At 38.1% G+C, this 26,728-nt stretch overlaps 1 protein-coding gene and 1 long non-coding RNA gene across 4 annotated transcripts in view; one reads left to right on the plus strand and one right to left on the minus strand.

Moving 5' to 3' along the window:
• MIB1 (mindbomb E3 ubiquitin protein ligase 1) overlaps positions 1 to 24,669 on the minus strand; it is a 124,865-nt gene extending 100,196 nt beyond the window's left edge. The window contains exons 1-4 of one of the 3 annotated variants that reach the window (XM_036009221.1): positions 23,913 to 24,669; positions 23,630 to 23,876; positions 4,202 to 4,373; positions 2,059 to 2,188 (exon numbers count right to left, since the gene is read on the minus strand). In XM_036009221.1, coding sequence (XP_035865114.1) covers positions 2,059 to 2,188; positions 4,202 to 4,373; positions 23,630 to 23,858 — 531 coding nt within the window. In that variant the 5' untranslated portion in view covers positions 23,859 to 23,876; positions 23,913 to 24,669. Of the gene's footprint in view, positions 1 to 2,058; positions 2,189 to 4,201; positions 4,374 to 23,629 lie in introns of all 3 variants that reach the window. The other 2 variants (XM_036009220.1, XM_028523921.2) reach the window with 2 other exon arrangements.
• On the plus strand, positions 15,856 to 17,440 carry LOC118496700. The gene is made up of 2 exons (XR_004899258.1): positions 15,856 to 16,060; positions 16,285 to 17,440. It is a non-coding gene; the product is annotated as an uncharacterized LOC118496700 (long non-coding RNA).
• Positions 24,670 to 26,728: the final 2,059 nt, after the last annotated feature.

Consider the following 26,728-nt stretch of genomic DNA (forward strand, 5'->3'; position numbering starts at 1 on the left):
AACCTTTCAAACAAGCAGCATCGGCCTCAGCTTGCCCTATACTGCTGACTAAGTGGCCCCAGGCCTCACACCAGTGGCAGTCACCCTTGTTTCACAGCTTGGCCTCTCCTGGGCACCTCCAAGTCCAGCACAAGTAGCAGCCATCTGCAGATCATTTTGTAGATTGTGCCAGTTTGCCCCGCACTGAACACAGGTAGTAGCTGACCTTGGGCTGCACCTCCAGGAAGCCCCACAGCCAGTGCCCCTGGTGGACAGACAACATCAAAGCAACACCCAACCACCTCTACAAGCAACACACTCAAGGGGCAGACTCGGTGGGTACCAGAGCCCCACTGAAGCAAGTCCTGCTGCATGGATCAACCCCTGCAGAGCTGATTCTCAATGGTGGCCACAGCCAGTCCCTGCAGCTGATCGGCCTGAGGGTAAATCCCTCCCACTGAAGTGCCAACAAGCCTCAAGTACAACAGAAGGATGTACACAACCCACGTGGGGGTGGAGGGTACACCTGGAGTGCCCAGCTCAGGTAATCAGGGAAGCTGTGCCACTGGACCCTACAGAGACACCCGTATGTAATATCACTCTACCATGCCCTGGAGATGTAACAGCTCTACCTAATATATAGAAACACAGAGAGGCTGACAAAATGAGGGGACAAAGAAACATGTCCCAAATGAAAGAACAGAAAACTCTAGATTAAGAACTAAACAAAATGGAGACAACCAATCCACTAGCTGCAGAGTTCAAAACATTGGTTGTTAAAGATGCTCAGAGTAGATTAAATTAGTGAGAACTTCTACACAGAGATATAAAACATAAAAATAAAACTAGAAAACATAAAAAAGAATCAGATTAAGTGAATTGAAAAATAATTTACAGGAAATCAACAATACAGTACATGACACCAAGAAGCAAAAAGCAGCCTATCAGAACAGCCAAAAAAAAAAGAAGAAGAAGAAGAAGAAGAACCCAACATAATGAGTATAGTGTCAGGAGCCTCTGAGACAAGTTCAAGCATACCAACATTTGCATCATGAGGGTGCCAGAAAAAGAAGAGAGCAACCAAGAAATTGAAAACCTATTTTAAAAAATGACAGAAAACTTCCTTAACCTAGTGAAGGAAGTAGAGAGTCCCAAGTAAGATGAATTGAAAAAGACCCACACCAAGGCACATCATAATTAAAATGCTAAAGGTTAAATACAAAGACAGAATCTTAAAAGCAGCAAGAGAAAAGCAGTTAGTTTCCTACAAGGGAGCTTCCATAAGACTGTCAGCTGATTTCTCAATAGAAAGTTTCCAGGCCAGACAAGACTGGCAAGAAATACTCAAAGTGATGAAAATCGAGGACCTACAACCAAGATCACTCTACCCAACAAACTTATCATTTAGAATCAAAGGATAAAAAAAATAACTTTCCAGACAAGAAAATGCTACAAGAGTTTATCACCACCAAACCAATATTACAAGAAATGTTAAAGGGTCTTTCTTTACAAAAGGAAAAAATGGTCTAAAATATAGATAACAAAATGGCAATAATCAATAATATATCTCTATCAACAATTACTTTAGATGCAAACAGATTAAATGTTCCCATGGAAAGACATACAGTGGCTAAATGGATTACAAAACAAGACCCTTAACATACGCTGTCTACAAGGGACTAACTTCAGGTCGAAACACACACACAGAGACTAAAAACAAGGGGTGGAAAAAGATATTTTATGGAAATGGAAACAAATATAAAAAAACTAAAGTAGCAAAACTTACACCAGACAAAATATACTTTAAACTAAAAGCTATATAACAAGAGATAGCCCTGCCTGGTGTGGCCCAGTGGATGGAACACCAGCCAGCAAACCAAAGGGTTGCCAGTTTGATTCCCAGTCAGGGGACATGCCTGGGTTGTGGACCAGGTCCCCAGCTGGCAACATATGAAAGGCAACCAATTGCTATATCTCTCATACATCGACCTCTCTCTCCCTCTCTTGCTCCCTCCTCCCTTCCCCTCTCTCTAAAAATAAATAAATAAAATCTTTTTAAAAAGAAGAAAAATGTTTTACCTTTCCCCTACGTCCGTTTCCTCCATCTTGATCTTCCCATTGCCAGTCTACTCCTCGTACCACTCTGGCACCTGCAAAGATCCCTCTTGCTGTAATCTTCTTAGATTTTCTACGAGACTCTAACAGAACCCTAAAAATAAAATTATTTGCTTTCAAATTTATAGAAAAATAGGTGACAGTAATTTACATTTTAAAATGAGATTGTATAAAAGGTTATTTTGAAAATATGAAAGATTTTTCTTTGTTCTGGTTTACACCATTACAGTATGATACAGGAATACCTTCTACAATCCACAGGCAATGATGATGACAGTAGTAGTTGAAATAATAAAAACAGCTGCCCTGGCTGGGTAGCTCAGTGGATTGAGTGCTGGCCTGAGAACCAAAGTATGGGCCGGTTCAATTCCTAGTCAGGGCACATGCCTGGGTTGCGGGCCAGGCTCCCAGTGGGGGGGCACATGAGAGGAAACTACAACCTGATGTTTCTCTCCCTCTCTTTCTCCTTCCCTTGCCCTCTCTAAAAATAAATAAAATCTTAAAAAATAATAATAATAAAAACAGCTAACATGTACTGAGCTTTTGCTATACATAAAAGTACTCACACAAGTTAATGTTTGTTGCACTCCTTAGGGGGACAGTATATTTATATTTCTATTTTACAAAGGAAAAAACTGAGTCTCAGTTAAGTAACTTGCCCAAGGTCACAAATGTTAAATAGTAATGGAATCCACATATGAATCCAATTAACTACTTCAGGGTATCACTAAACTCTTCACTACTTTAGAGATGGCAAACTCAAATCAATTACAACTGTTAGGCAAGTAATATAAATGAGTGCCTAAGAAAAACAGCACCATAGACATGACAAATGTCAAGTGGCAGTTGATCTCAGGTTTATTTAGGAAGACACTAGGGAGTGGCAGGGACTTTGGTGAACTCAAACACCTCTCTTGTCTACAGGGTATAGGTTCAGCTGTGCTTCAGCCAACTTTGGTATTAACAAACAGAGGCCCAGGGTTGAGTCTTCTGGATATAGGTATGTGTGTGTGTATGTTCAAAGAAGTTATACACTTGGTTTTTGTATAAAATCATCTGATTTCAAAAGGCTAACTGTTGAAAATTTTGGAGCATGGTATATATCAAGTAAAATACATCTGTGCACTGAATTTGGCCTACACTAAACTGTCTCCAATGTATTCTATACCTACTAAAGACTATGGACTTGAACAAGATTCTAAATTCATTATTTGGACCAGCTGGGTTCTTCAAGGTCATCTATCTCTTATTCTTCTACATCCTTCTCATTCATAAAATCAAAAAGATTTTGATTTGTTGTTGTTGTTTTTGTTTTTCTACTTTCATCTTATTATTCTATTTATTTTTAGAATTTCTTTATTATACTCTAATTTTAAAAATTGTAAACAAAAGACAAAAACAAGTAACCTATTTCAAATTACTTAGTTAATAAATGGCAGAACCATGATTTGAACTGGAACACCAGAATACCAAAATCCATCTTTCTATTACTTTTGCTGCCTCCCTATGACTAGTTAGACGCTTGATTCTATGCATTATCCATAGTTATATAAAAGGAATAAATTACCTGAACCTACACCCATTCACAATGATGATTCCTCTCTCTTACTTCTAAGACAGTTAATACATATCTCTACATAGAGTATAAAACATCACATGATAACCACTGTTGATCAAATAATCCCTTAACTTGTAAACTCTTTAATACTGTGCTTTATCTATCTTCAAATTGACACAAGCACAGTAGCTGCCTCAAAGTCTTAATAAACGCTTTTTGATTCAATCAATGGGCCCTAGTGGTAGCAATTAACAGACTAGAAGGCATGGCAGGAAGAATAATCAGTCCCTCTTCTCCTGCCCTTGCATTTCCAAATATTGAGTAATGTCAGGTCTCTATACGAGGAAAAAAAAATAGCCTAGATTATCTTGGAAAAATACAGCTTCATCTTCACAGAGGCAAGCCTAGTCTACATCTAGCCTGTTATCTGCTACCTCCTGACTAAACTAGCTGTCAGAAGTTTTCCTAAACCTATTTTTAAAGCTGAACACTATAGAATTTTAATATAAAATAAGGAATTGCAACTGAAGAAAAAACTGTTTCCCATACCGCTCACTTCCTGGTGTAGTAATTCTATAGAAGCGATGCCTTAAGTGATGTTTATCTCCATGATAACAAACTGTGCACAAATCATAATTTGTGCATTCTGCACACTTCCATCGAATGCCAATGATTGGTTGCTGGCGGCAGGTATCACACATGGTTCCATCATGCTTAATGCCTATTAAAACAAAGATACATGCTTACATTAATTACACGTATTATTTACTTGATTATTCCTTACAAGGAAAATAAGAACACAGCATTTTACAAAGTATTTCAATAAAGTCTAAAATATTTCAAATGCACCATATATAGTTTCAAGATAACATATTACAAATATTTTTTAATCAGCACAAATTATAGACTAAATAGTTTCTATCCCTTCTTTTTTTCCCTTAGTACAAACATTTCTCAGGACCACCTCCCTTGTTCTTATCCACAAAATGAACTCAGGTTTAGTCCAGAGAAAGAAAGAATCCTTTCCCTGCAAGGAGATGTTTCAGACTTCAAAGCTCAGGAATCTGTTGAGGAATTTAAGCTTATTCTCCAGGTAAATAGTTATTCCAAAAGAAAAGACAATTTTATCTTCAAGATATCATAGGAATGAACTATCAATTAAGAATTTTTCTCGAGGTATTAACTCTGTCCCCACAAACAATAAATTCAGAAAATGATTAGCAAACAAGTTTCCCAGTTGAAAGGGTAACAATATACTACAGTTGAGTTTGTTGTGTTTTTTTCTTAAGGAATAAGTAATAATAAACTCTAGAAAAAGAAAATAAGTCCTTGGTAATATAACCTTCACTAAAAAATGTTCACATGCATGAATGAGACAGATATTAGAACTGTAAAAGATACCACTATAAAGTAATAAAAATAACTGACATTTTAGAGTAATAGGACTGGGGATAATGTTCGTTTATTATTCTATTATTACACTAAGATCACTTGTTTGATAAATCAGAAATAGAAATTTTTTAAACAACTCATAGTTAGTGAATGTCAGCGTCACTATTTACAAACACACACTTTAATGAAGCATGTGGTCAGCTTTGATTCTGAACTATGAGGAAGAGTTGTGTTGTCTGTACAGCAGCAACACACTCCTGAATTCCAGTTCCAGTTCTATCAATAACTATCTTTGGACCCTTGAAAGAGTTATTTTAACTGAAGTATTTACATGTAAAAATAGTATTTCTTTCAAAATAATTGGGAGGGGATTACTCATGTTGAAGCTGGGTAACAGGTAACATGGAGGTTCATTATACTTTTTGTAAATTTAGAAATTTTCCATAAATAAAAGAAAGAAGTTGTTTTGGTTCTCAAAACCTCGGTTTCCTTTGGAAGAAGCAATACATTCTTTAAAGGAAAGGATATTCTAGAAATCAAATAATATGTTGCATATACAAGGACTAGAGTATGAAGGTACTAAACTCTACAAAAACTAATGCACTATTACTACTTCCTCATAACAAAAACTTTATATAATTCATTTTCTATATCAATTTAGAATCCTGACAAGTAAGGTAACCAGATTCTACACAAAGAGCCAAACATAAGGATAAATCTGTGAGCAGAGGTGGTTAAGAATCAAAAGGGGGACGGGAAGGAATGAACACTAGGAAAAAGTTGAGATGCCCAGTGAACTTCAAAAGAGCATAACAACATAAATCAAAACGTTTTGTGTGCAATCCTCTTGCAGCCTCCTTCCACACAAATGCTTGACTGTAGGTACAAAGAACATGGAGGACATCAGTAACTTGATTCATTAATTCTTTCCTTACTGCTACTGTAGCCAGGCCCTCTGTTGCTTTCAAATATCACTCTTGCTGTAGCATGGAGAACAGAAAGGAAAAAGTACAAGTGGCTAAAGAAAGGGAATCAAGTCATAAGTTTGTAAGTATAAGTTTATACTTACAAACTTAAATTTATGACTTATTATAAGTTCAGTCTTTCAGAATATAAACTTTATAAGTATAAACTTATGACTTGATTCCCTGGACCTAGTGATCCAGGCGAGATAATGGTAGTTTAAGTCAGGGTGATAACAGTATGAGTACAAGCAGAAAGAGAGTCAAGAGAGATTTAGGATTTGGTGGCTAGGGGTTACAAAACCAGAGATATTGAAGATAACAAAAAAAGTATTAATTAAGTCATTCAAGAGAATACAAATAGATATGTTAGAGATATTTAGAAACAGTTCTCTTTAAAACAGAAAGGGAGGCACCGAAAAAAATAAAAACTAAGTAAGCACATGCTAATTCAAAAATGCAAACAGCAAAACAAAGAAACAAGCAAAATATAGTCAAAGACACTGAAATAGAGGACAGGCTGACAGTGACCAGAGGGGAGAGGGGAGGGAATTTCAGGGGAGAATGGGAAGGGTTTACAGGAACAAATATAAAGGACACATGGACAAAAACCGGGAGGGGGGGATGGAAATGGGAGGGAGGTGGAGAGGGATGGGTGGGTGGGCTGGAATAAGAGTAAAGGACAGAAAACTGTACTTGAAAAATGATTAAAATAAATTTTTTTTTAAAAATAAGCAAGCTCAGGCCTCTGATAGAAATGTATCTAAGACACTAAATGAAGAAAAGAACCAGAAAAGCTTTATAGAAATGGTAGATGAGTAGACCTTTCAAAGGAAGAAACAAGAAATCTCAGAAACGTGCAGAATCTGTTCACTGAACCAGGAGAAGCTTTATTTGTTTGGCAGAAATATGAAATATAGTCAGATTTAAAGATAAATTTTAGAGTCATGCTGAGAAATAACAAGATAAAATAATTTGACCTGTATATTTAAATCGTTGCATTAAATGACAAAAAGAAGGGTATGTGATTAAGACTAGTTATATAGCTTACTAGCTAGCTAACGTTTAATATCAGCTTAACCTACTCTGGGACTGAATGTGTTTTTCCAAAACTGGGAGGTACATTTACCTCCCAGGTAATGAGGATAAGCCCCATGATGGAATTAGTCTCCTTTTAAGAAGAAAAAAAGAGACCAGGTTTCTCTCTATTTACATATGAGGACACACAAGAAGGCAGCTAACTGCAAGCCAGGAAACCAATGTGGCCAGCACCTTGGTCTTGAACTTCCAACTGTGAGAAATAAATTCCTGTTGTTTAAACCACCCAGTCTATGGTAGTTTGTTATGGCAGCTCAAACCAACTAAGACAATATGGAAAAGGACACTGTGAAGCTAATGTCATAATACAATAAATATACTTTGAAAGGCTTTCAAGCAAAATAAAAGGACTATACTGAAAATGTATAAAGAATTATACTGCACTTAATTTCATCTTAACATAGATTTATTAAATGTACTATTAATCTATTTAAATAATTTAGTGATCAAAATCATCATATATCCCAGGAAAATTCAGCAATACTTAATTTCTAAGTATTGAACTTAAGCAAAGAACTTAATTAACTTCTCTATTTCCCAGAGATTGCATAGAGAGAATATTCAATTACTAATGTGTGGATTATCCCCACCTTTAGCAAATTACCCACCTGATGTCTATGGCCCTTCTCTCATCGTATCTTCAGTCTCAGGTTTTTCCCCAAAGCTTATAGCTTCCCTGAGGCTACACCTGTCAGTTCCTTTAACTGGTTTCACTCCAGAATCACAACAGTGGACATTAACTGCCATGCGAGATAGTCCTACATACAAGCAGGTCATCCACCAATTCTCATCGTTGATAATGATGGATTCTATCCTGTGGTTAATTAAGTCTGATTACATCAATCATTTATCATCAGTCATAGGCCCAAAATAAATATTCTAAACAGAATGCACACTTAAATTAAAAATCCCAGATTTATAGCTACGCAACTCAAAGCTACCAGTATTCACTAGTATTACATGCTTCAGTCTCAGAATATAAATCAAAAGGCTCAATGCAACTTTCATCTATTCTTCCTTATTAGGTATATAAATTGAATACAAAGAGAATTTTTTTATCACATAAAAATTTTTTTAAAGTAACATGATCCACAATCTGCCTAATCATCCCTTGGGTTGCTAAGAACTTGCTGTATCTTGTGTTAAATCAATATGAAAAAACCTGTAATTACTCCTACAATTATTATCTCCCAACACAAATAACAAGTTTATGAAGATACGAATTATTATAGCTCACAAAAAATATTTTTAACGTAAATTCTAAAATGTTACCAACAGATAAAGGTTTTTAAAGAACTATCATATTTATCTGATGCAAGGGTATCAAGATGAGTTATAAATTTTCATAAAACTGCAATTAATGAGAAATGGCAAGAATAACAATGGATTTTTTTAATTGATTTTAGTGAGAGGAAGGGGAGAGAGGGACAGAGGGGGAGAGAGGGAGGGAGGGGGAGGGAAGCAGAGGAGAGAGAGAGAGAAACATCAATTTGTTGTTCCACTTATCTGTGGATTCACTGGTTGATTCTTTTATGTGCCCTGACAGGGGACTGAAGTACAACCTTGGCATATTGGGATGATGCTCTAACTAATGGAATATCCAGCCAGGGCCACAATATAAGTTTTTAAAAATGCAAATTTTAATACTGAAATACAGGTACATTCCTACTTTATACATGCAATTTATGCCAGTTACATTCCTGGAAAACTGACTATATTTAAAATGGAAGAGACTTGGCTGGTGTGGCTCAGTGGACTGAGCGCTGGCCTGTGAACCCAAGGTCACTGGTTTGATTCCCAGTCTGGGAACATGCCTGGGTTGCAGACCAGGTCCCCAGGTGGGGATGTGGGAGAGGTAACCAATTGATGTTTCTCTCCCTCTCTTTCTTCCCCCATGCCCTGTCTCTGAAAATAAATAAAATATTTTTAAAAATAAATAAAATACAGAAAAGGTGTGGCAGATTATATTTTCCAAAGAGGGCCACACCAATATATACCCATCCCAAGTTCTCTTCTGACAATGTGGCAATGACACATGACTATGGAAAAACAGATCTATCACCCCTCCCACACCCACACCGGACCTGAAGTAGACATCTGCAACTGCCATTGTCAGCAGGTGGTGACAAAAGTGGCACTATATGACTTCTGAGACTGGGTCATAAAAGACAACGCAAGTGCCACTTGTCCATCTTTCTCCTTACCTCAGGTTTTATGCCCTGCATGCCTTAGGAACTCTGTCATAGAGAAGATATCACATGGAGTGGCCACAAAGAGGTATAAGAGATGCCCTAAAAAGCCTGGTTCTGCTAGCCCCTCTACTCTTTGGCACTTCCAGCTGAGGTCCTAGACCTCATGGAGCAGAAAAGAAACAAGCCATTCCCACTAAGCCGCATCCAAATCCCTGACCCGTGAAAGCCATGAGCATATAAATTGTTTCACAGCACTAAGTTTTGGGGTAACATGCTATTAAACCTTTAAGACTGAAACGAAGGTTTTAAGTTGAGATCTTCATTAAATTATAGCTCCTTAAATATATACTAAAAATAAAAATGAATTAAAGAACATGAAAAAAGAAAACCATAAGAGTGCTAGGAAAAAAGATGAACAGTACATTTTACAAATTTTGAGTCAAGTTTTTCTAAGAATGACACAAAACCTACAAGTCACATATAGGCGTGCCCATGTGAGCACACATATACATGTGTGTTAAGTAGAGAAAATATGAAAGCCCACTCCAAAACTCGTCGCAGTGATTGGGAGTGCACAGATGGGGAAAAAGAGGGCAGTTTCACCTTTTGTTCTATATACTTTTGAATTGTTTAATTTAATTATAAACATATTATTAACCTCATAATTTTAGAAAACACAAAACAACATCAAGTTTATCCTCTCAAATTGGCAAAGATTAAAATGAACATGTTAGTACACGTGAAGATGGTGTCGGGAGCCACTCAGATACTGCTGAAAGGTAAAAATAAAATTGATACAACCTCTATAGAGGGTACATGCAGAAATATTTCAAATACCTTAAAAAACCTTGACCCTGCCTTCAAATTTTTTAAAAGGTACATTCAAAATAGTAAATTGTTTGTAGTAGATAGGAAAAAAAAAATTAACATAACTGATGTCAAAAATATGGGGTTATTTATGTGTAACCTATGGTAATTCGTAAAGGGAAATTCAATTATTAAGCCATGTAGAACAAATGTTACTAACATCGTAAATGATATTATTATTTTATAAAGTACTTTGCAAAGAATTATAGTATAACATTTTGGTAAGTAAATTACATAATACGTATTATCCATGTGCACAAAAAAAACAGGAAAAATAATTCCCAAAATGTGTTGATGGGATTACCCTTGATAGTTTTCCAAGTTTTCTACACTGAATATGTATTAATTCTAGCAAGCAGCTGGGTGACTAGGGGAATTTAATATACAATATAAGCATATGATTAAAATGAAAGCTAAAACAAGCAAAAACATGAAGGACTCTAAGCAAATATTTGTAGAAATCAACTTTCAAATAGTTACTTTAGCAATAGGGTATTATAACTGCTACTTAGAAGTTTTTGTTTCTTTTAATCCTTACACTACTGAGTTATTCCATGTGTATGAAAATAAAATGTTCATATATGCCTTATTTAAGCACACCTCTCATTGCCACATACCTGAAGTTAGAGTCTAACCTGTCTTACTACAGGACAGCACCTTGACCAAAAACATAATATTAAATACCATAGAGTAAATGTCTCCACAATGGTTAAATTTCTGAACAAGGTCTAAAATAGGTCTTCTATGTCATTACAAAAAGTAAAATGCACTAAACAACCGGTATCCCTATGCATTTAGGCTTTATTCTAAACTATCTGTGCAGCTCTTCAAATGAGTTAGTTGATACGCACAGGGAAAATGTATCCCAACCTCCCCAACTGACCAAAAAGAGAGAAAGTCTAATTTTCAGCTATTTACATATTTTTCTCTCTCTGTTCATTTTCCATAAAGTACAATCATAACATTCATGAGCTCATAATCTAAGTACAGCCTTTCTTTAAAAGAAACCATTTAAACACACAATGATAGCTAGTTTTAAAAGGGGGGGGCCCTTCTACAACTTATGGTTTTAAAGAATACTTCAGGAAAACCATTTATGCACACAAAAGCACATCCAAATCCCTTCTTGGTTCCCACAGTTCAAATGCCAACAAAATTACTGAACAGCTGTGAAACAGACTAATGCTGAGAACTAGAAAAAATAAACAAAGCAAACCCTTCCACTACCAAAATGAGCACTACAGAATTTTTAAGAAGAATGCAATTAACTGGATTTAATTCAATTTAATTTAATTTATGTTTAAAGAAAACATTAAACAGGAGAGGGGCCTTGTAGTCACAAGGCTAAAATTAAACTGATCTCTCACATTGGTAGCTTTTTTGTTTCCCCTTACTACATCCACCCAATTTATTCTCATCTAAAACCATGTCCTCCCAGCCTAAACCTCCTTTGCCCTGGCAAAAGTTATTTCTTAAAACTTTCATTTCATAAAACTTAATTTTCTAACTAAATCTATTAATGTTTTTTCTCCTTCCTACAGAATACTGTGTTACCCTCAAGAGTTAATACCCTTTCCCTTTGTGAAGCTTTATGAAGACATCTGCCACTGTTAAATGAACCACCTAATGAGAGCTTTTCATTCATTCTACTACTACTCAAATGACCATCTGCTCTATGTTTTAATGGCTTCTTGCCTAAATGCAGGAACTTGGAAAATTTACATAGCTCAAGACTCTTTGTTGGAAAATTTTATGAGAACAGTAAAACATGCCAGTCAAGATCAATAACCACAAGTTAAAAGAGCCTATAAAAACAGCTCAAATGCACAAAGCACTGATCTATGCAAGTAAAATGTTGTATTCCTAGACAGAAAAGATGGTTCAAAGAGAAAACTAATGTCCTCACTACAAGCAGTCCACTACATGAAGCATTTCAACATGGAACAAGAATATCTAAATCATCACTTTGTATAATAATAGCAAAAGTAAAATATAATCGTTCATTGACAAGAGTGGAAATCCATATTAGGTATACAATGGAATACCTAAAGTGAACATTCAACAGCCACACAATTCAACATGGATGAATTCTTCAATTGTAAGGCTGAATTTTTTTAAGCATACAATACAAAATGTTGCAAATAAAGCAGTATAATGTAAACAAACCTATAGGGAATAACTAATTTCTAGATAGTGGTTACCTTAGAAAAGGAAGGAAGGGAATGAAATTGGGAAGAAGTAAACAGTGTCTCAAATGTATTAACAATGCTTTGCTTCCAGATGAGTTTGCCAGTATTTATGGATCATTTATATACTTGGATATTTAAATATTATGTAATATTTTAACTTTTTAAAATAAAAACAAGCATCCCTAATAAACTAATACAATGCCTAGTTAATCCTCTAAATTTTTGCCCTAATTAAAAGATTTCACCTAACATTAAAAAAGTAATTTATAAGTTATTAACCAGGATTTAGATGTAATTACTTATTGTGACATAACTGTTGATGTAATTCAGCCAACCAAGAAATCCTATTTCCGATTTATGGATTCATTCAATTTTAACTCCGTATCTACGTATCTACGTGACATAATGTTTAGAGATTAAAAGAGGATTAACCAACTTGAGTAGCATCTTATTTTCCCTGAAATTCCTGATAAGGGTGAGGCCTTGGTGACCTACCTGTTGGTATAGTCTACATTCCATATTTCTGAAAAATACTAAGTTAAAGAAAACACAATTGTTATTATTAATAATACTAGCCACTATATGTTTAGGACCAAGCTTGGTGCTTCATATATATTTTATTTAACCTTCCCAACAATAAATACTAAACGGTAGGCATTATTATTCGAGTTTATGGATGAGGAAATTGAGGCTCAGATAAGTAACCTACCTGAAGCCATATAATGTAAGTGGCAGGCCCAAATTCAAATCCAGTTGTGTCTGATTACAAAGCTTGGCCTCTTATGCTATTCACTTGGCCAGGAATTTTTTCTATCTATTTTTGATCCTACCTGAAAAATAATCACAAAGCTAAGGCTCATGTCCTCCATACAACATAGTAGATTCAAAATATGTGCTATTAAATCCTATTATAGTCTTCAAATAAATCTTGAAGAGATACATTTTAAAAACTGAAAAGATCATGTAGTAGAATGAAACACCATCTACTTCCAACCAACTCTTGTTATGCATTAAGAAAATGACTTTGAGAACAATCTGACAGTAACCAGAGGAGAGGTGTGAGGGGATAATGGGGGGAAAGGGTTTTCAGGAACAACTATAAAGCACATGTGGACAAACCAAGGGGGGGTAGAATCAGGGGAGAGAGGTGGGGATGGCTGGGGTTGGGGCAGGGGAAGTGGTGGGAGGAAAATGCAGACAACTGTACTTGAACAACAATAAAATACTCTTTAAAAAGAAAAAAAATTGCCTGGCTGGCGTAGCTCAGTGGATTGAGCGCGGGCTGCAAACCAAAGTGTCGCAGGTTCGATTCCCAGCCAGGGTACATGCCTGGGTTGCAGGCCATAACCCCCAGCAACCACACACTGATGTTTCCTCTCTCTCTCTCTCTCCCTCCCTTCCCTCTCTAAAAATAAATAAATAAAATCTTAAAATAAAAAAAAAATTTAAAAAATGACTTTGAAGGCATCTCACCCAAAAATCTATAACTCCATCCTATCTTTTTCTGTTGGAAAAGTTATTCTCGCATCTATTTTTGTAGCCTCTGCTACTCTATTATAAACTTGCAAAATAAAATTATAAACATGACCCCATACAGAACAAACAAAGAAACAAGTTGTCAAACTGGGTATACAACTGGTAATTTTATTAATATATTTGTTATTTTTAGCACTTGTTATATAAAGGTAGAAAACAAGGTCAAACAAAATTAAGAATTTTATCCACTCTAAGTTTTTTTCCTGTTACTGGTAAAAACTCATTATTTCACTTCAGAAGCAAAATACCTGTCTGTGTACCTTGACCTACTCCAACTTCATTTTACAGGTGAAGAATTAAGGCTCAAAGAGAATAATGTTATAAAGTGGGCAAGAAGAAAAAAGGACTGACAAATCTGGGTTTGCATTTCCATCATCAACTTATTACTTGTAACATCCTAAAGAAGATTCATTTAAGATGGCCTGTTTAATTATCAGTAAAATGAAAGCTATCAAGTAACATTTTTAGGAAGATTAAATGAAGTAAGCATGTAAAACACTTAGCATAGTGCCTGACACATGACTGGAGCTTAGGAAATGTTAGTCCATTCCCCTAGTTGACAGACACACTTGATAAAATCTAGAATGAATAAATGTCTTGCTTCCTCTGTTAAACACCTGCATTACCCACTATTCCATGAAAAGAGACTAGGGGAAAAGGGTAAGCAAGACACCATAATGTAAAATATTACCATCCCAAGCTTTTATGGTTTATTATCATTAGCCCTTCAAAACTCCCAAAATTCAATAATGATTTTCTTAAGTTTCCACCCATTTCTTATTTTTTGTTTTTTTAATCCTTGAATGAGGATATCTTTATTGATTTTAGAGAGAGAGGAAGTAAGAGAGAATGTGAGAGAGAAACATTAAGCAGTTGCCTCCATTAGGCCCCTTACCAGGGATCAAACCAGCAACCTAGGTATATGCCCTGACCAGGAATCGAAACCACAACCTTTTTTTGGTATATGGCATGATGTTCCAACCAATTGGACCACCCGGCCAGGGCCCCATTTCTTGCTTATTTAGGAACAAAATCATTGCCAAGAGGATAAACCCACCCCTGAAGGAAAATCAAATACTCACAGGTGTGCTTAGAGAACATAAACACTAATTCTAACTGAAGTAAATGTGCTTTAAAAAGTATTCCAAAGGCAAAAATGAATGTCTATCTGCTGTGTTCCATTACCTCCTCTGCTAATTTAAACGCCACCTTATCTTGGATGCATTCTACAAGTTTATTTATAAGCCAGCTGTTTAGAACTCAGAACACATTTTTCTCCAGAAACAAAGTTTTAAAGATAACTTAGGTATCAGACTATTGTACAAAAACCTATTTACTCTACGATGAACTACAAAGATAAAAATTGTTGCTGTGTTTCTAGTTCCATATGAGATGCTTCAATTGCTACAATCCAGATGTGATGGTAAGAGAGGCAAGCTAATGGTGTGGAACATATGAAAGTATGTGAGTAAAGAAATCAGTTTAAGTGCGTGAGGAGGAACCGTCTTTAAAAAAGCCCTTTTCCTACCAGTATTTAAAATGCAGAAGTTCCTGCTTGGTGACTTAGAGAAGCAATTTTCAACCAATGTGCTGCAAGAATTTTTGAAAGATGCAACACCTGACTATTTAGTCAGGGGCACTGACTTCTTTTCCCTTATCTTGTCAAATTTAAAAAAAAAATGACACCAGCCCTGGCTGGTGTGGCTCAGTGGACTGAGCGTGGGCTGCAAACCAAAGGGTAACCCGTTCAATTCCCAGTCAGGGCACATGCCTGTGTTGCAGGCCAGGCCCCCAGTGAGGGCCGTGTGAGAGGCAACCACACATTATGTTTCTTTCCCTCTCTTTCCTGTCCCTTCTGTTCTCTCTAAAAATAAATAAAATCTTTATAAAAATGATTAGGTTTTTTAAAAAATGACAAAAGCCAACACAAGCCATCTGTCGTGAATGAATCAAAATTACACCTTTTGTTTGTCAGATCTGGAAAAAATGTATGTTTTGGTGCACCACAGAATTTTAGTGATTAGTTTATGTATACCATGAGATGAAAAAGGCTGAAAATCGATGACTCAGAGTAATGGTTTCCAGGAGTCACAGAAGATGATCCTTTGAAATACAAGAAAAAATATAAATCCACGTCTCCTATCTGTAATTTCAAAATCCAAAACTCTTAAGGTTTTTTTTTCTGTTTGTTTTTTGTTTGTTTTTTTTAAGATTTTGTTTATTTATTTTTAGAGAGGGAAGGGAAGAAGAAAGAGAGAGAGAGAGAAACATCAATGTGCGGTTGCTGAGGGCCGTGGCCTGCAACCCAGGCATGTGCCCTGACTGGGAATCGAACCTGCGATGCTTTGGTTCACAGGCCGCACTCAATCCACTGAGCTACACCAGCCAGGGCTAAGGTTTTTTAAATAAATTAGCAGCAAACTTACTTAGGTAAGCCCTGATCTAGGTAAACTGGACAAGATGCTATACACAGTACATAGTCTTTATTACCTTAGTATAATTATTCATATGCTTCAGGTAGAAATATTAATGTATAGTATCTGACAGCAAAGTACTGCTGTGTACCTCAAAGTGGGTCTTAAGTAATATGTGGCAAACATACCATATTATGGTTCTAAAATCCAAAGTTTATAAACTCAATCCCGAGCATTCCAAATTAAAGGTTGTGAACTTGCATTAAAACTTTTATTTTCATATTCACATTTTTTCCTAAAAAATCTAACAAGGAAATTAGGTTTTACTTCTGTAAATTAGTCAGTTGACACTAGCACCCTCAATGGGTCACTAAAAAAAATGACATGTCACACATGGAGCAGAAGGTGTACTCATGGTGAGTGGGAGTTTGAAAGCACGAGGGCCTAATAATGCTGTTCACCTCTGACATGAAGACGTGCTGCAGTTTTTTGGTGCCCAGTTAACCAGATTTGTGTAGTATATCCTAATAACACAAAAAGAACATGTTGTTGAGTATCTTGAGACACAATACCTAAAAGTCAAAATTATAAGTTCCATATATTTTTAACAAATAATGTTTTCTGAAACTGCATACCTTTTTTGAAATGAAAAGTAGTTGTTAGTGGTATGCTTCTTAAAGCTTTTTTTAAAAATTATACCCCTTTAATCTGTCCCTTCCAGGTAAAGATGATGTCTGACAATAAATGGGAAAATAAATGCTGTCCAAAAGAAACCAAAGTAAACAATATGAATTGATATTTAGAGATCATTATATGGCCCTTCATTATATGGTCTTTAACACTAAAATGTTATATATCACTAAAAACTCATATCTACATCCTTAAAAAATAATTTTTACTTCATCTTAAATTCAGTGGATTTTGAATTCATTGATTCAAAACATCTCCCAATTCATTTGTAAGAAACAACTAGCATCAGAAAAGATGGAAAATTACCAGCTGAATTTCAATAACAATTTTTACTTAACCGGTAAATAGTACAGAAAAATAAGATCGAGATTTGGTAAACACAATTGTATTAGCAATCAGTCAGGAAACAGACACCACACCAATCCAATGCCTCTAGAAATGGGAAAAAGAAAATTTAAAAAAGGAATTATTAAATGGTAAGGGACTTAAAGAAGGGGTCCTATAGGGCAGGATCCCAGACCTTCAAAGAGGGGTTGTGACTGGCTGGTGCTGGGGTTGTTGAGACGTGGGCATATCAAGGCTGTTTCTGAAAATATGCACTCTGTAATCAAATACTAATACTGAAATCCTGCTGGATGAGATGATACCAACAGGAAGAGCAAGCAAAACCAGAAACAGCAAGTCCCTTCTTCCCCTGTAGCCTTCCTGTCTCCTCTAGTGTCCCCTAAGGTTGGCAAAGTCAAGGATTCAGCTGGCAAAGGAGAAATATTGTGTGGCAAAGTCCCAGCCTGGCCTCACAGTGCACAGCTAGAGAAAAATTTATAATTAAATTGATTTAATCCATTCATTTGATAAAGGGAAAAGCCACATAAAGAAAAATTTTCTGCCACACCAGATAATAAAATTATCGATGGTATCCCTCACAAACCACACATACAAACATAAATATTAATAGGCTAATTTTTCTCATAAAACAAAAGAAGATCCATAAACAAGGTAATTTTTCAGTAATTTGAATATTGGGTAAGATCTGATAGTTTTGTACATATGACAATGCCAAGGGCACAGCTTGGCTTCGAAAGTGTAGGATGACTGGCACTTTAGCTGCTGTTAGGAACAATAAAAATGTAAAAGATTAAGAACCCCAAGTAAAGTAAAAATCAATACAATAGTAAAGGCTGACCAGCTGGAGAATCTGACAGCCTCATGTGCAGCTCAATTACTCGTTTTGACAGCATAACCTCTCTTTCACAGGAATGATGTTTCTTACAGGAGGCTTAATGCAATTATATAGAATAAAATACCTGTTGCATATCTCACACACACACACAGAAAAATAATGTCTAACAATAGCGTTACATCAATCAAATAACCATACGCCAGATTAGCATAAATTATTTAAACTTCCTTATCAATTTTCCCTCAGGAAAACCAGTACAAATGGTGATCATTTCTGTGCTATACTATAAATGGGCCCTGGCTGGTATGGCTCAATGAATTGAGCACTGGTCTGTGAACCAAAAGATTGCCAGTTCAGGGCACATGCCTGGGTTGCAGGCGAGGTCCCCACTAGGGGGCTCATGGGAGGCAATCACACATTGATGTTTCTCTACCTATCTGCCTCCCTTCCCCTCTCTAAAAATAAAATAAATAAAATCTTTAAAAAAGAGTATCAAAGAAAAAAGCACTCAATAGTGCCATTTTTTTAAGTTCTAGCAAGTGTGACAAGTCCCCAGAAAGCACCAAGTACTGAAACGTTTTTTTATCCATTCATCAACTGGTGTACATTTTAATTGCTTCCACTTTTTGACTGTTACAAATAAAGCTGCTGTAAACATTTGTGTACAGGTTTTTGTGGGGGCATATGTTTTCATTTCTCTTGAGACTATACCTATAGTGGAACTGTTGGGTCATGTAATACTAACACCTGAGGAGTTTGTTAGAAGCACCCAAAAGAAAGCACTCTTTGCTAGGTATGGAAGAAAAGTACAAAGAACTGCCCCCAAAACTGCTTGGACCAACGATACCAGGCAGTTTTTAAATAAAGCTAATCATCTATACCCTTAACTTTTTGTTATGCATACCCATTAGGGTAGAAAGAACCTTAATAGGAAACCCAAATTCATTTTCTTCACTTTTTCTGGTAACAATACTGTAGTCAAGTGATCACAAAACCACCATTAAGTAAAAACACATTTCTCCCTAAATTCTATAAAATCAGTACCTAAATGATAAAAGGTCAACTATACTTCTTATTACTTATACTTTATTACAGACTTCCCAGTTAACTCCAAACTAATTCAATAACATGTATTTGCATGATCTTCTTGCTCACTACAAATTAACCAAATATATTTGGGTACAAGATAGAAGTTGTATCATTGAAATATACACTATATTCTTCTCCTCAAGGTTTGACTATCCCATACCATAAAGCTTATTTGCCAAAAATATTACAGACCCCATATACAACGCTAACAGTCTCCAATATGCAATAAGGAAATATAAGATTCACAATGACTCAACCACTCTTGAATCCTTAACTCTCAGAAAAGTGTCGCAATATTTTATTTTTTTTAAATTTTATTTATTTATTTTTAGAGAGGGAAGGGAGGAAGAGAGAGAGAGAGGGAGAGAGAGGGAGAGGGAGAGAGAGAGAGAGAAACAGCAATGTGCGGTTGCTGGAGGCCATGGCCTGTAACCCAGGCATGTGCCCTGACTGGGAATTGAACCTGCGATGCTTTGGTTCGCAGGCCGCGCTCAATCCACTAAGCTACACCAGCCAGGGGCAATATTTTATTTTAAAGGTTAACCATTTCTTAATTTCCAAACATACTGTAATAAATTTTATGTTCATATGTGCGTATAAATAGGGAACAAAGAATGAATCAAAGACAATCTCATTTGTCCTTGTGGTAAACATCACAAGACTTTTAAAAATTAATTATGAAATACATCAAGCACAAAAAAGGCATAAAAATATAACAAACACCTATGGGCCCACCACCGAGTTTAAGACATAAAATATTCCCGAAACAGTTACAGCCCCTGGAGTATTACCATTAACTGTACTCGGCTGCCGTCAACATACAGATACCCACTCCCTGGAATTTAGCCCCTGTTTTTACTTTTTTGGTATACTTTTACCACACACATACATATTTCTAAACCAGTAAGTCTCAATCATATTCCTAAACCAATGAGGATTGGGGCAATTCTGCTCCCCATGAGATATTTGGTAATGCCTGAAAATATTTGAGATTATCATGACTACGACTAGTAGGTAGAGGCCAGGGAAACTGGCCTGCTGTACACAACGGCACCCTACTACAAAGAATTATCTAATCAGTCCAACACGGCAATAGTGCCAAAGCTAAGCAACCTTGCTCTAACACAATAAACAATATTGTTTTGCACTTCAACACACCATAGGTTCTCTTTCTCAAGAAACTTTATTTTCTTGTTTTTTACTTAACATTAATTTTGTCTCTGTACAGAACTTCACTATATAAATTCAGTTTATCCATTCATCTATTGATGCTCCTTTAAGTTTTTTTTCCAATTTTTTGCTTTTACATAAAATATTACTGTGAACATTCTCATACAAGCCTCTTTATGCTTAATGAGAGACTCTGTCTAGGGCAGTGATTTTCAAAGTGTGGTTCTTCAACTCCCAGGGTAGTCCCCAAGACTCTTTCAGGGGCTTCATGAGGTCAAAAGTTAGTTTCATAACAATATCAAGACTATATTTGTCTTTTTTCATGTTGGCATTGCAATTGTAAGTAAAAATGCTGGTGATTTCGCCAAGTTAAAACACTCAAATGAAACTTATGGGTAGTCCGTACCTGCTGATATTGTTTTGCACTTCTTAGTGCAAAACATCAGTCAATGGTATTCATATCTAAAAATACATAAATCTGAACTTAATCATGAAAAACCATTAGAAAACCCAATTTAAGAGATAGTCTATACAATTATTGGTTAAGCTCAAAGGCATGAAAGACAAAGAAAGACTGAGTAACTGGCCCAGACTGGAAGAGACTGAATGACAGCTAAATGCAATGTGTGTCCTGGACTGGATCCTGTGAAATGATTTTTCATCTAAATTGTTTCATTTTATATCGTTATACCAATAAAGGAGAAAACAGTCTAAGCTGTTGAATCATTTCGTGTTAAATATTTTTTCCAAGCGGAAGATAAGTATAGGGAACACCTGATATATTTTTGTTAACATCTCATTTCACATGTAAGGTTTTATCAGAGATTTATCCATTAACAAAGCAATGAGTCAGTGTCTTTGATTCATAAAATTTCAGGGATCTATTTGTTATTGATTCTAGAATTTTTACATAACATGAACTGAAGGTTTGCTCTCACAAAACAAAGATCTAATTTATTTTAATAAAACTCATAAAATTATGTATCCTTAATACTATATTCAGTAGTCCTAACCTGTGTTGGTTGGGCATCATCCTGCAAAGCAAAAGGTCACTATTTTGACTCTTGGTCAGGGCACATGCCTGGGTTGCAGGTTGGGTCCCAGATGGGGCATACAGAAGAGGTGAAATTTGATTATTTTTAGAATGTACAAATAAGCTGCTTCTGACAAAGCTCAACATCCTGACATAGGTACATAATTGTTGTTACCAGCAATAAAAAGGGATATGAATACAAGTCAACCAAGTTCTTGAGTAAATAATTCCTAAAATTGTGTTTCTTAGCTGGCTTTTTAAACATTGAAAAAGATGGATGTGCAGGACCAAAAGATTTCAACAGTACAAAAAGGGGCAGCCATTGTTAGAAGTTTCTTGTGTATTCTTACACAATACCCTATTCACTGCAAGTATATATATGCTGTATATACACAGTGTATACACAGCATATATATACTGTAAATCTGCTCCTCTTTTAAAGCGTAAATGGCAATACACAATATTGCCTTCTACACTTTTGTTTTGTAACTTAATAATGTATTGATGATTGTTCACATTAGCACCTTATTCTTTCATAGCTGCAGAGTATTCCAGTGACTGCATGCAAGTTTTTTATTTAACCAGTACTTTTTTGATGGGCACTTATATTGCTTCAGGTCTTATCATTTACAAAGATGCAGTGAAAAAAAAAATCCTTGCATGTGTATCGTTATGCATTTGTTCTGAGTATATCTGAAGTGGAATGGCATCCAAGGATACACATATTTAACATTGTGGTAGATACTAATTGCCCCCCAAAGACATTTTACCAATTTACACTCCTGGCAACACTGTACAAGGCATACCTGTATAAGGCAAACACTGTTTCTGTACATTCTTAAACTTTTAATCATGCTAACTCAAGCTAGAGTTTGACCACAAGTCAAAAAGTTGGAGGCATCTTGGGATCAGTAACTGTAGGTTTATAGGAAAATTTAAATATCTTTCTAGGGTAAAGGTAATGTGTAATAAATCCTGTACTAGAGAGATTTGTTAAAAGGATATTAGTGTTGTGTAGTATGGAGTATATCCATCCTATAGTTTCATCATCTTACATAAAGCAGGTGTTTTGCAGAGGTAATTGTTTTAAGATGTTAGTTTAATTTATAAGATTATTCCACACATTATTTAATTTGGGGGTATAGTAATTCATCTTGTTCAACTGATTCTTTTACTAAACATCATAAAAGCATTCCTAGATGCAGGGCAGCTAGACTTCTTATGAAATGGTGGAACAAATCACAACTCTTGTTCTGGTTTTGCACCAGGACTATAATACTACTGTCCATGTTTTTTTTTTCTTCAAAATATGTAATAACAGATATCCATTGGCATTATATTACTTTGAAGATTTAATAAGTACTTGATGTTTATTTACATAATTTAAAAACTAAACCTTTTTTCTGAAATAATTTCAGACTTACAAAAAATTACAAAACCAATAAAAACAGTTCCCTTAGACCCTGCAGCCATGTTCTTCATGTACTGACGTCTTATAACAAAGTACAATTATTGAAACCAGAAAAATAACAGTAATAAACTAATCCTCAGACTTTATTGAGATTTCACCAGCTGTCCCACTAATGTCCTTCTTCTGGCCTAGGATCACACATTGCACTTGGTTGTCATTCAGTGTCTTCCAATCTGGGCCAGTTACTCCAAGTCTTGGGGAAAGAGGGTGAGACAGATAGTTCAAAACAACCTGAGGTACCAAAGTCCCCTCGGCAATTGTAACCGGTCAACTAAACACCAGATGGCAAGGCAAGCCTCCCTTCGGACAGTCACCACTTGGACTCTTGATTAATTTCAATGGCTTATTAGACAGACCTCTCCAGATCCCTTCCCTAGAGGAGGAGGAGGGGAACCGTCTGTTGTCTTCCCAGTGCTTTGTGCCTTCCAGGTTTGAAATCATCCTGGTGAAGGTGCTGACCATTATTTCCCTTGGTGACGGGCGGCAGGGGATATGGGCTCCTTCCTGCACGTTTCTGTTTATTAGGTATTGAACCTAAAATTTCCTTTGGCTCTTTCCCTTCCCGCTCATTCCGGCCGGGAGCTGCTGGAGAGGCGTTCAACCAAGGCCTTCCTCTAGGCCCGCCGCCCGACGCCCACCCAGCCTCCGCCCTCCCACAACCGCGCAGGCCCAGGGCCAGGTGGCAGCGGCTTACCCGTGGGCGCGCTGTCCAGGATGCGGAGGTCGTAGGCCCCGGAGCAGCGGTAGTTAGCGGCGGTGCCGTTGTCCCATACCACCACCACCTCCTCGGGGCTCTCGAAGCTCCGGACTGTGCCCACATGGCCCTCGCCGCCGTCCTGCTTTCCCCACTTCCAGTCCGGGCCGCGGACTACCCGGGCCCCGACCCCTTCCACCATCACCCGGTTATTCCGGGAGTTACTCATCGGGGCCCGAGCAAAGCGCTCCGCCGCCGCCGCTGCTGCTGCTGCTGCTGCCGCCGCCGCCGCCGCCGCCGCCGGGGGGCCCGTGAGGCAGTTGGGCCTGGGCCCGACTCTTGGCGCCGGCGGGGGCGGCAGCGAGCCCCGGGGGACGTGGGAATAACTCACGGGGACTGCGGCGCGATCCCCGCCGAGCCTACAGCCGTTCCCTAGCCGTGGCCGCCGCCACCGCGCCCCCCTCTCACACCGGGGTCCTGACCACAGCGACTAGGAAGCCGCAGCGGCGGGCGGACCAGGGGGAGGGGTCCGTGGGCGGGGACTCACTGCGCTTCTTCCGCGCTCCCTCTCCGGGCTACAGCGACGGCAGCTAGGAAACCACGCTGTCCCCCAGCCGGGAGCGCGGGGAGCCGAGGGAGGCTACCCTGGGGTGGACGTCGTCGAGAGTGGCGGGGCGCAAGTTTAACTGCCGGCCCTTTTTCTCCCCCGGCCTCTCGCTCTGGGGTGTGCGCCCGGACCCTGGGGCCGGGGCCGAGCCGGGGCCAGGGCCGCCTCCACCCCCGTGGGCAGCGGTGGTACCTCCCGGCGTCCGGCGAGCGCCCGGGCCCAGGAGCTCCCTTCTCTCAGCCCCCACGCACGCCGCCGCCACCGCCGGGCTCCGCCCAGCTACCGAGTCCCCTCCAGGCGAGAGCGGCTCCACATCCGGATACTGGCCCACCCAAGGCCGCAGCGGCACCTTCTCGGAGTGACTAGGAGGGATCCTGAAAAACAGTGGGCTAAGAAGGGTTTTAGAGAGTCCCGCCGGCCGGGAGAAAAAGAGAAAAATTGACCCCTAAGCGTCAGTCCAGAGCCCAGAATGAGAGCGCATGCGCGGGGGCCCGTACAAAAATAAAAATTAAAAAAAAAAAAGTTGAGGGTAGACGCCCAGCTTCAGCCTGGCGAGGTGGAGGGGCGGCTCCCTACCATTGCTAACCCTCGGTGCCGCGCATCTTATTATCTGTGAAGCAAGGGTTGGGGCGTGGAACTCTGGCTGGCAGGCCTGGAGGTGGGGCTGGAGGAAGAAAGGGTAGGGATGCACCCGAGCTGCAGAAACTGGGCAACTATGATGAGGTCAGTCTTGCACTAAGTTCTAGAGTTCTAGTGTACTTGGGTGTACTAAATGTGAATTTGGGATTGCGTGTTGTTTTAGTCTTTTTTAATGGGACTGGGAATAGGACAGTTTATAGCACAGACTAAAGGCAACTTGTACTTTGTATGTGTAAATTTTTTAAGTATATTTTATTGATTATACTATTACAGTTGTCCCATTTTTCTCCCCCCTTTATCCATCTGTATACACACCCCCACCAGCATTCCCCCACTTAGTTCATGTCCGTGGGTCATGTATATAAATTCTTTGGCCTCTCCATTTCTCATACTATTCCTAACCTTCTCCTGTCTATTTTGTAACTACCAATTATGCTTCTTATTCCCTGTACTTTTTCCCCCATTCTCTACCATCCCTCTCCTGCAATAACTCCATGTGATCTCCATTTCTCTGATTCTGTTCCTGTTCCAGTTGTTTGTTAAGTTTGTTTTTGTTTTTTTTTCCATTCAGTTGTTGATAGTTGTGAGTTTGTTGCCATTTTACTGTTCATAGTTTTGATGTTAGATAATATCTCTTTAACATTTCATGTCAGGGCTTGGTGATGATGAACTCCTTTAGCTTGACCTTATCTGGGAAGCACTTTATCTGCCCTTCCATTCTAAATGAGCTTTTCTGGATAAGGTAATCTTGGATATAGGTCCTTGTCTTTCATAACTTCAAATACTTCTTTCCAGCCTCTTCTTGCCTGCAAGGTTTCTTTTGAGAAGTCAGCTGACAGTCTTATGGGCACTCCTTTATAGGTAACTATCTCCTTTTCTCTTGCTGCTTTTAAGATCCTCTCCTTCTCTTTCATTTTGGGTACTGTAATTATGATGTGCCTTGGTGTGTGCTTCCTTGGGTCCAACTTCTTTGGGACTCCCTGAGCTTCCTGGACTTCCTGGAAGTCTATTTCCTTTGACAGATTGGGGAAGTTCTCCATTATTTGTTGAAACAAGTTTTCAATTTCTTGTTCTTACTCTTCTCCTTCTTGGCACTCCTATGATTCGAATGTTGGAATGTTTAAAGTTGTCTCAGAGGTTCCTAAGGGTCTCCTCATTTTTTTGAATTCTTGTTTCTTCATTCTGCTCTGGTTGAATGTTTATTTCTTCCTTCTGGTCCAAATTGTTGATTTGAGTCCCAGTTTCCTTCCCTTCACTGTTGGCTCCCTGTACGTTTTTCTTTTTTCTTCCCCCCCCCCCCCCCCGTTTTTCTTTATTTCACTTTGCATAGCCTTCACTTCTTCCTCTCTTTTGCATCTTTACTCAGTCATTTCTGTGAGCATCCTGATTACTAGTGTTTTGAAGTCTGCATCTGATAGGTTGGCTATGTCTTCATTGGTTAGTTGCTTTTCTGGAGTTTTGATCTGTTCTCTCATTTGGGTCATATTTCTTTGGCTCGGTGTACCTATTATGTAGTAAGGGACAGAGTCTTAGGTGTTCACCAGGCTGGGGCAACCCACATTGCTGTGTGTGGTGCTGTATGGGAGGAGAGGTCAGAGAGGGAACAGTGCCACTTGCTGGGCTCTTGCCCCACTTTCAGTCACTTCCCCTGCTACCCACAAGCAAATTGAGCCCTTCAGGTGCTGATTCCTAGGTCGGTAGGTTTGTGTGCATTATAGGACCCTGTGGGTCTCTCCAACAAACTCCTGTGAGGCTGGGAATTTCTCCCTCCTCTGCAACCCCCATAGGTTTTTACAGCCAGAGGTTTTGAGGCTTTAGTTTCCTGCACTGGAACCCTGGCTTGTATGGTCTGT

This window comes from Phyllostomus discolor, chromosome 9, assembly GCF_004126475.2.
Source record: "Phyllostomus discolor isolate MPI-MPIP mPhyDis1 chromosome 9, mPhyDis1.pri.v3, whole genome shotgun sequence".
Lineage (NCBI taxonomy): Eukaryota > Metazoa > Chordata > Mammalia > Chiroptera > Phyllostomidae > Phyllostomus > Phyllostomus discolor.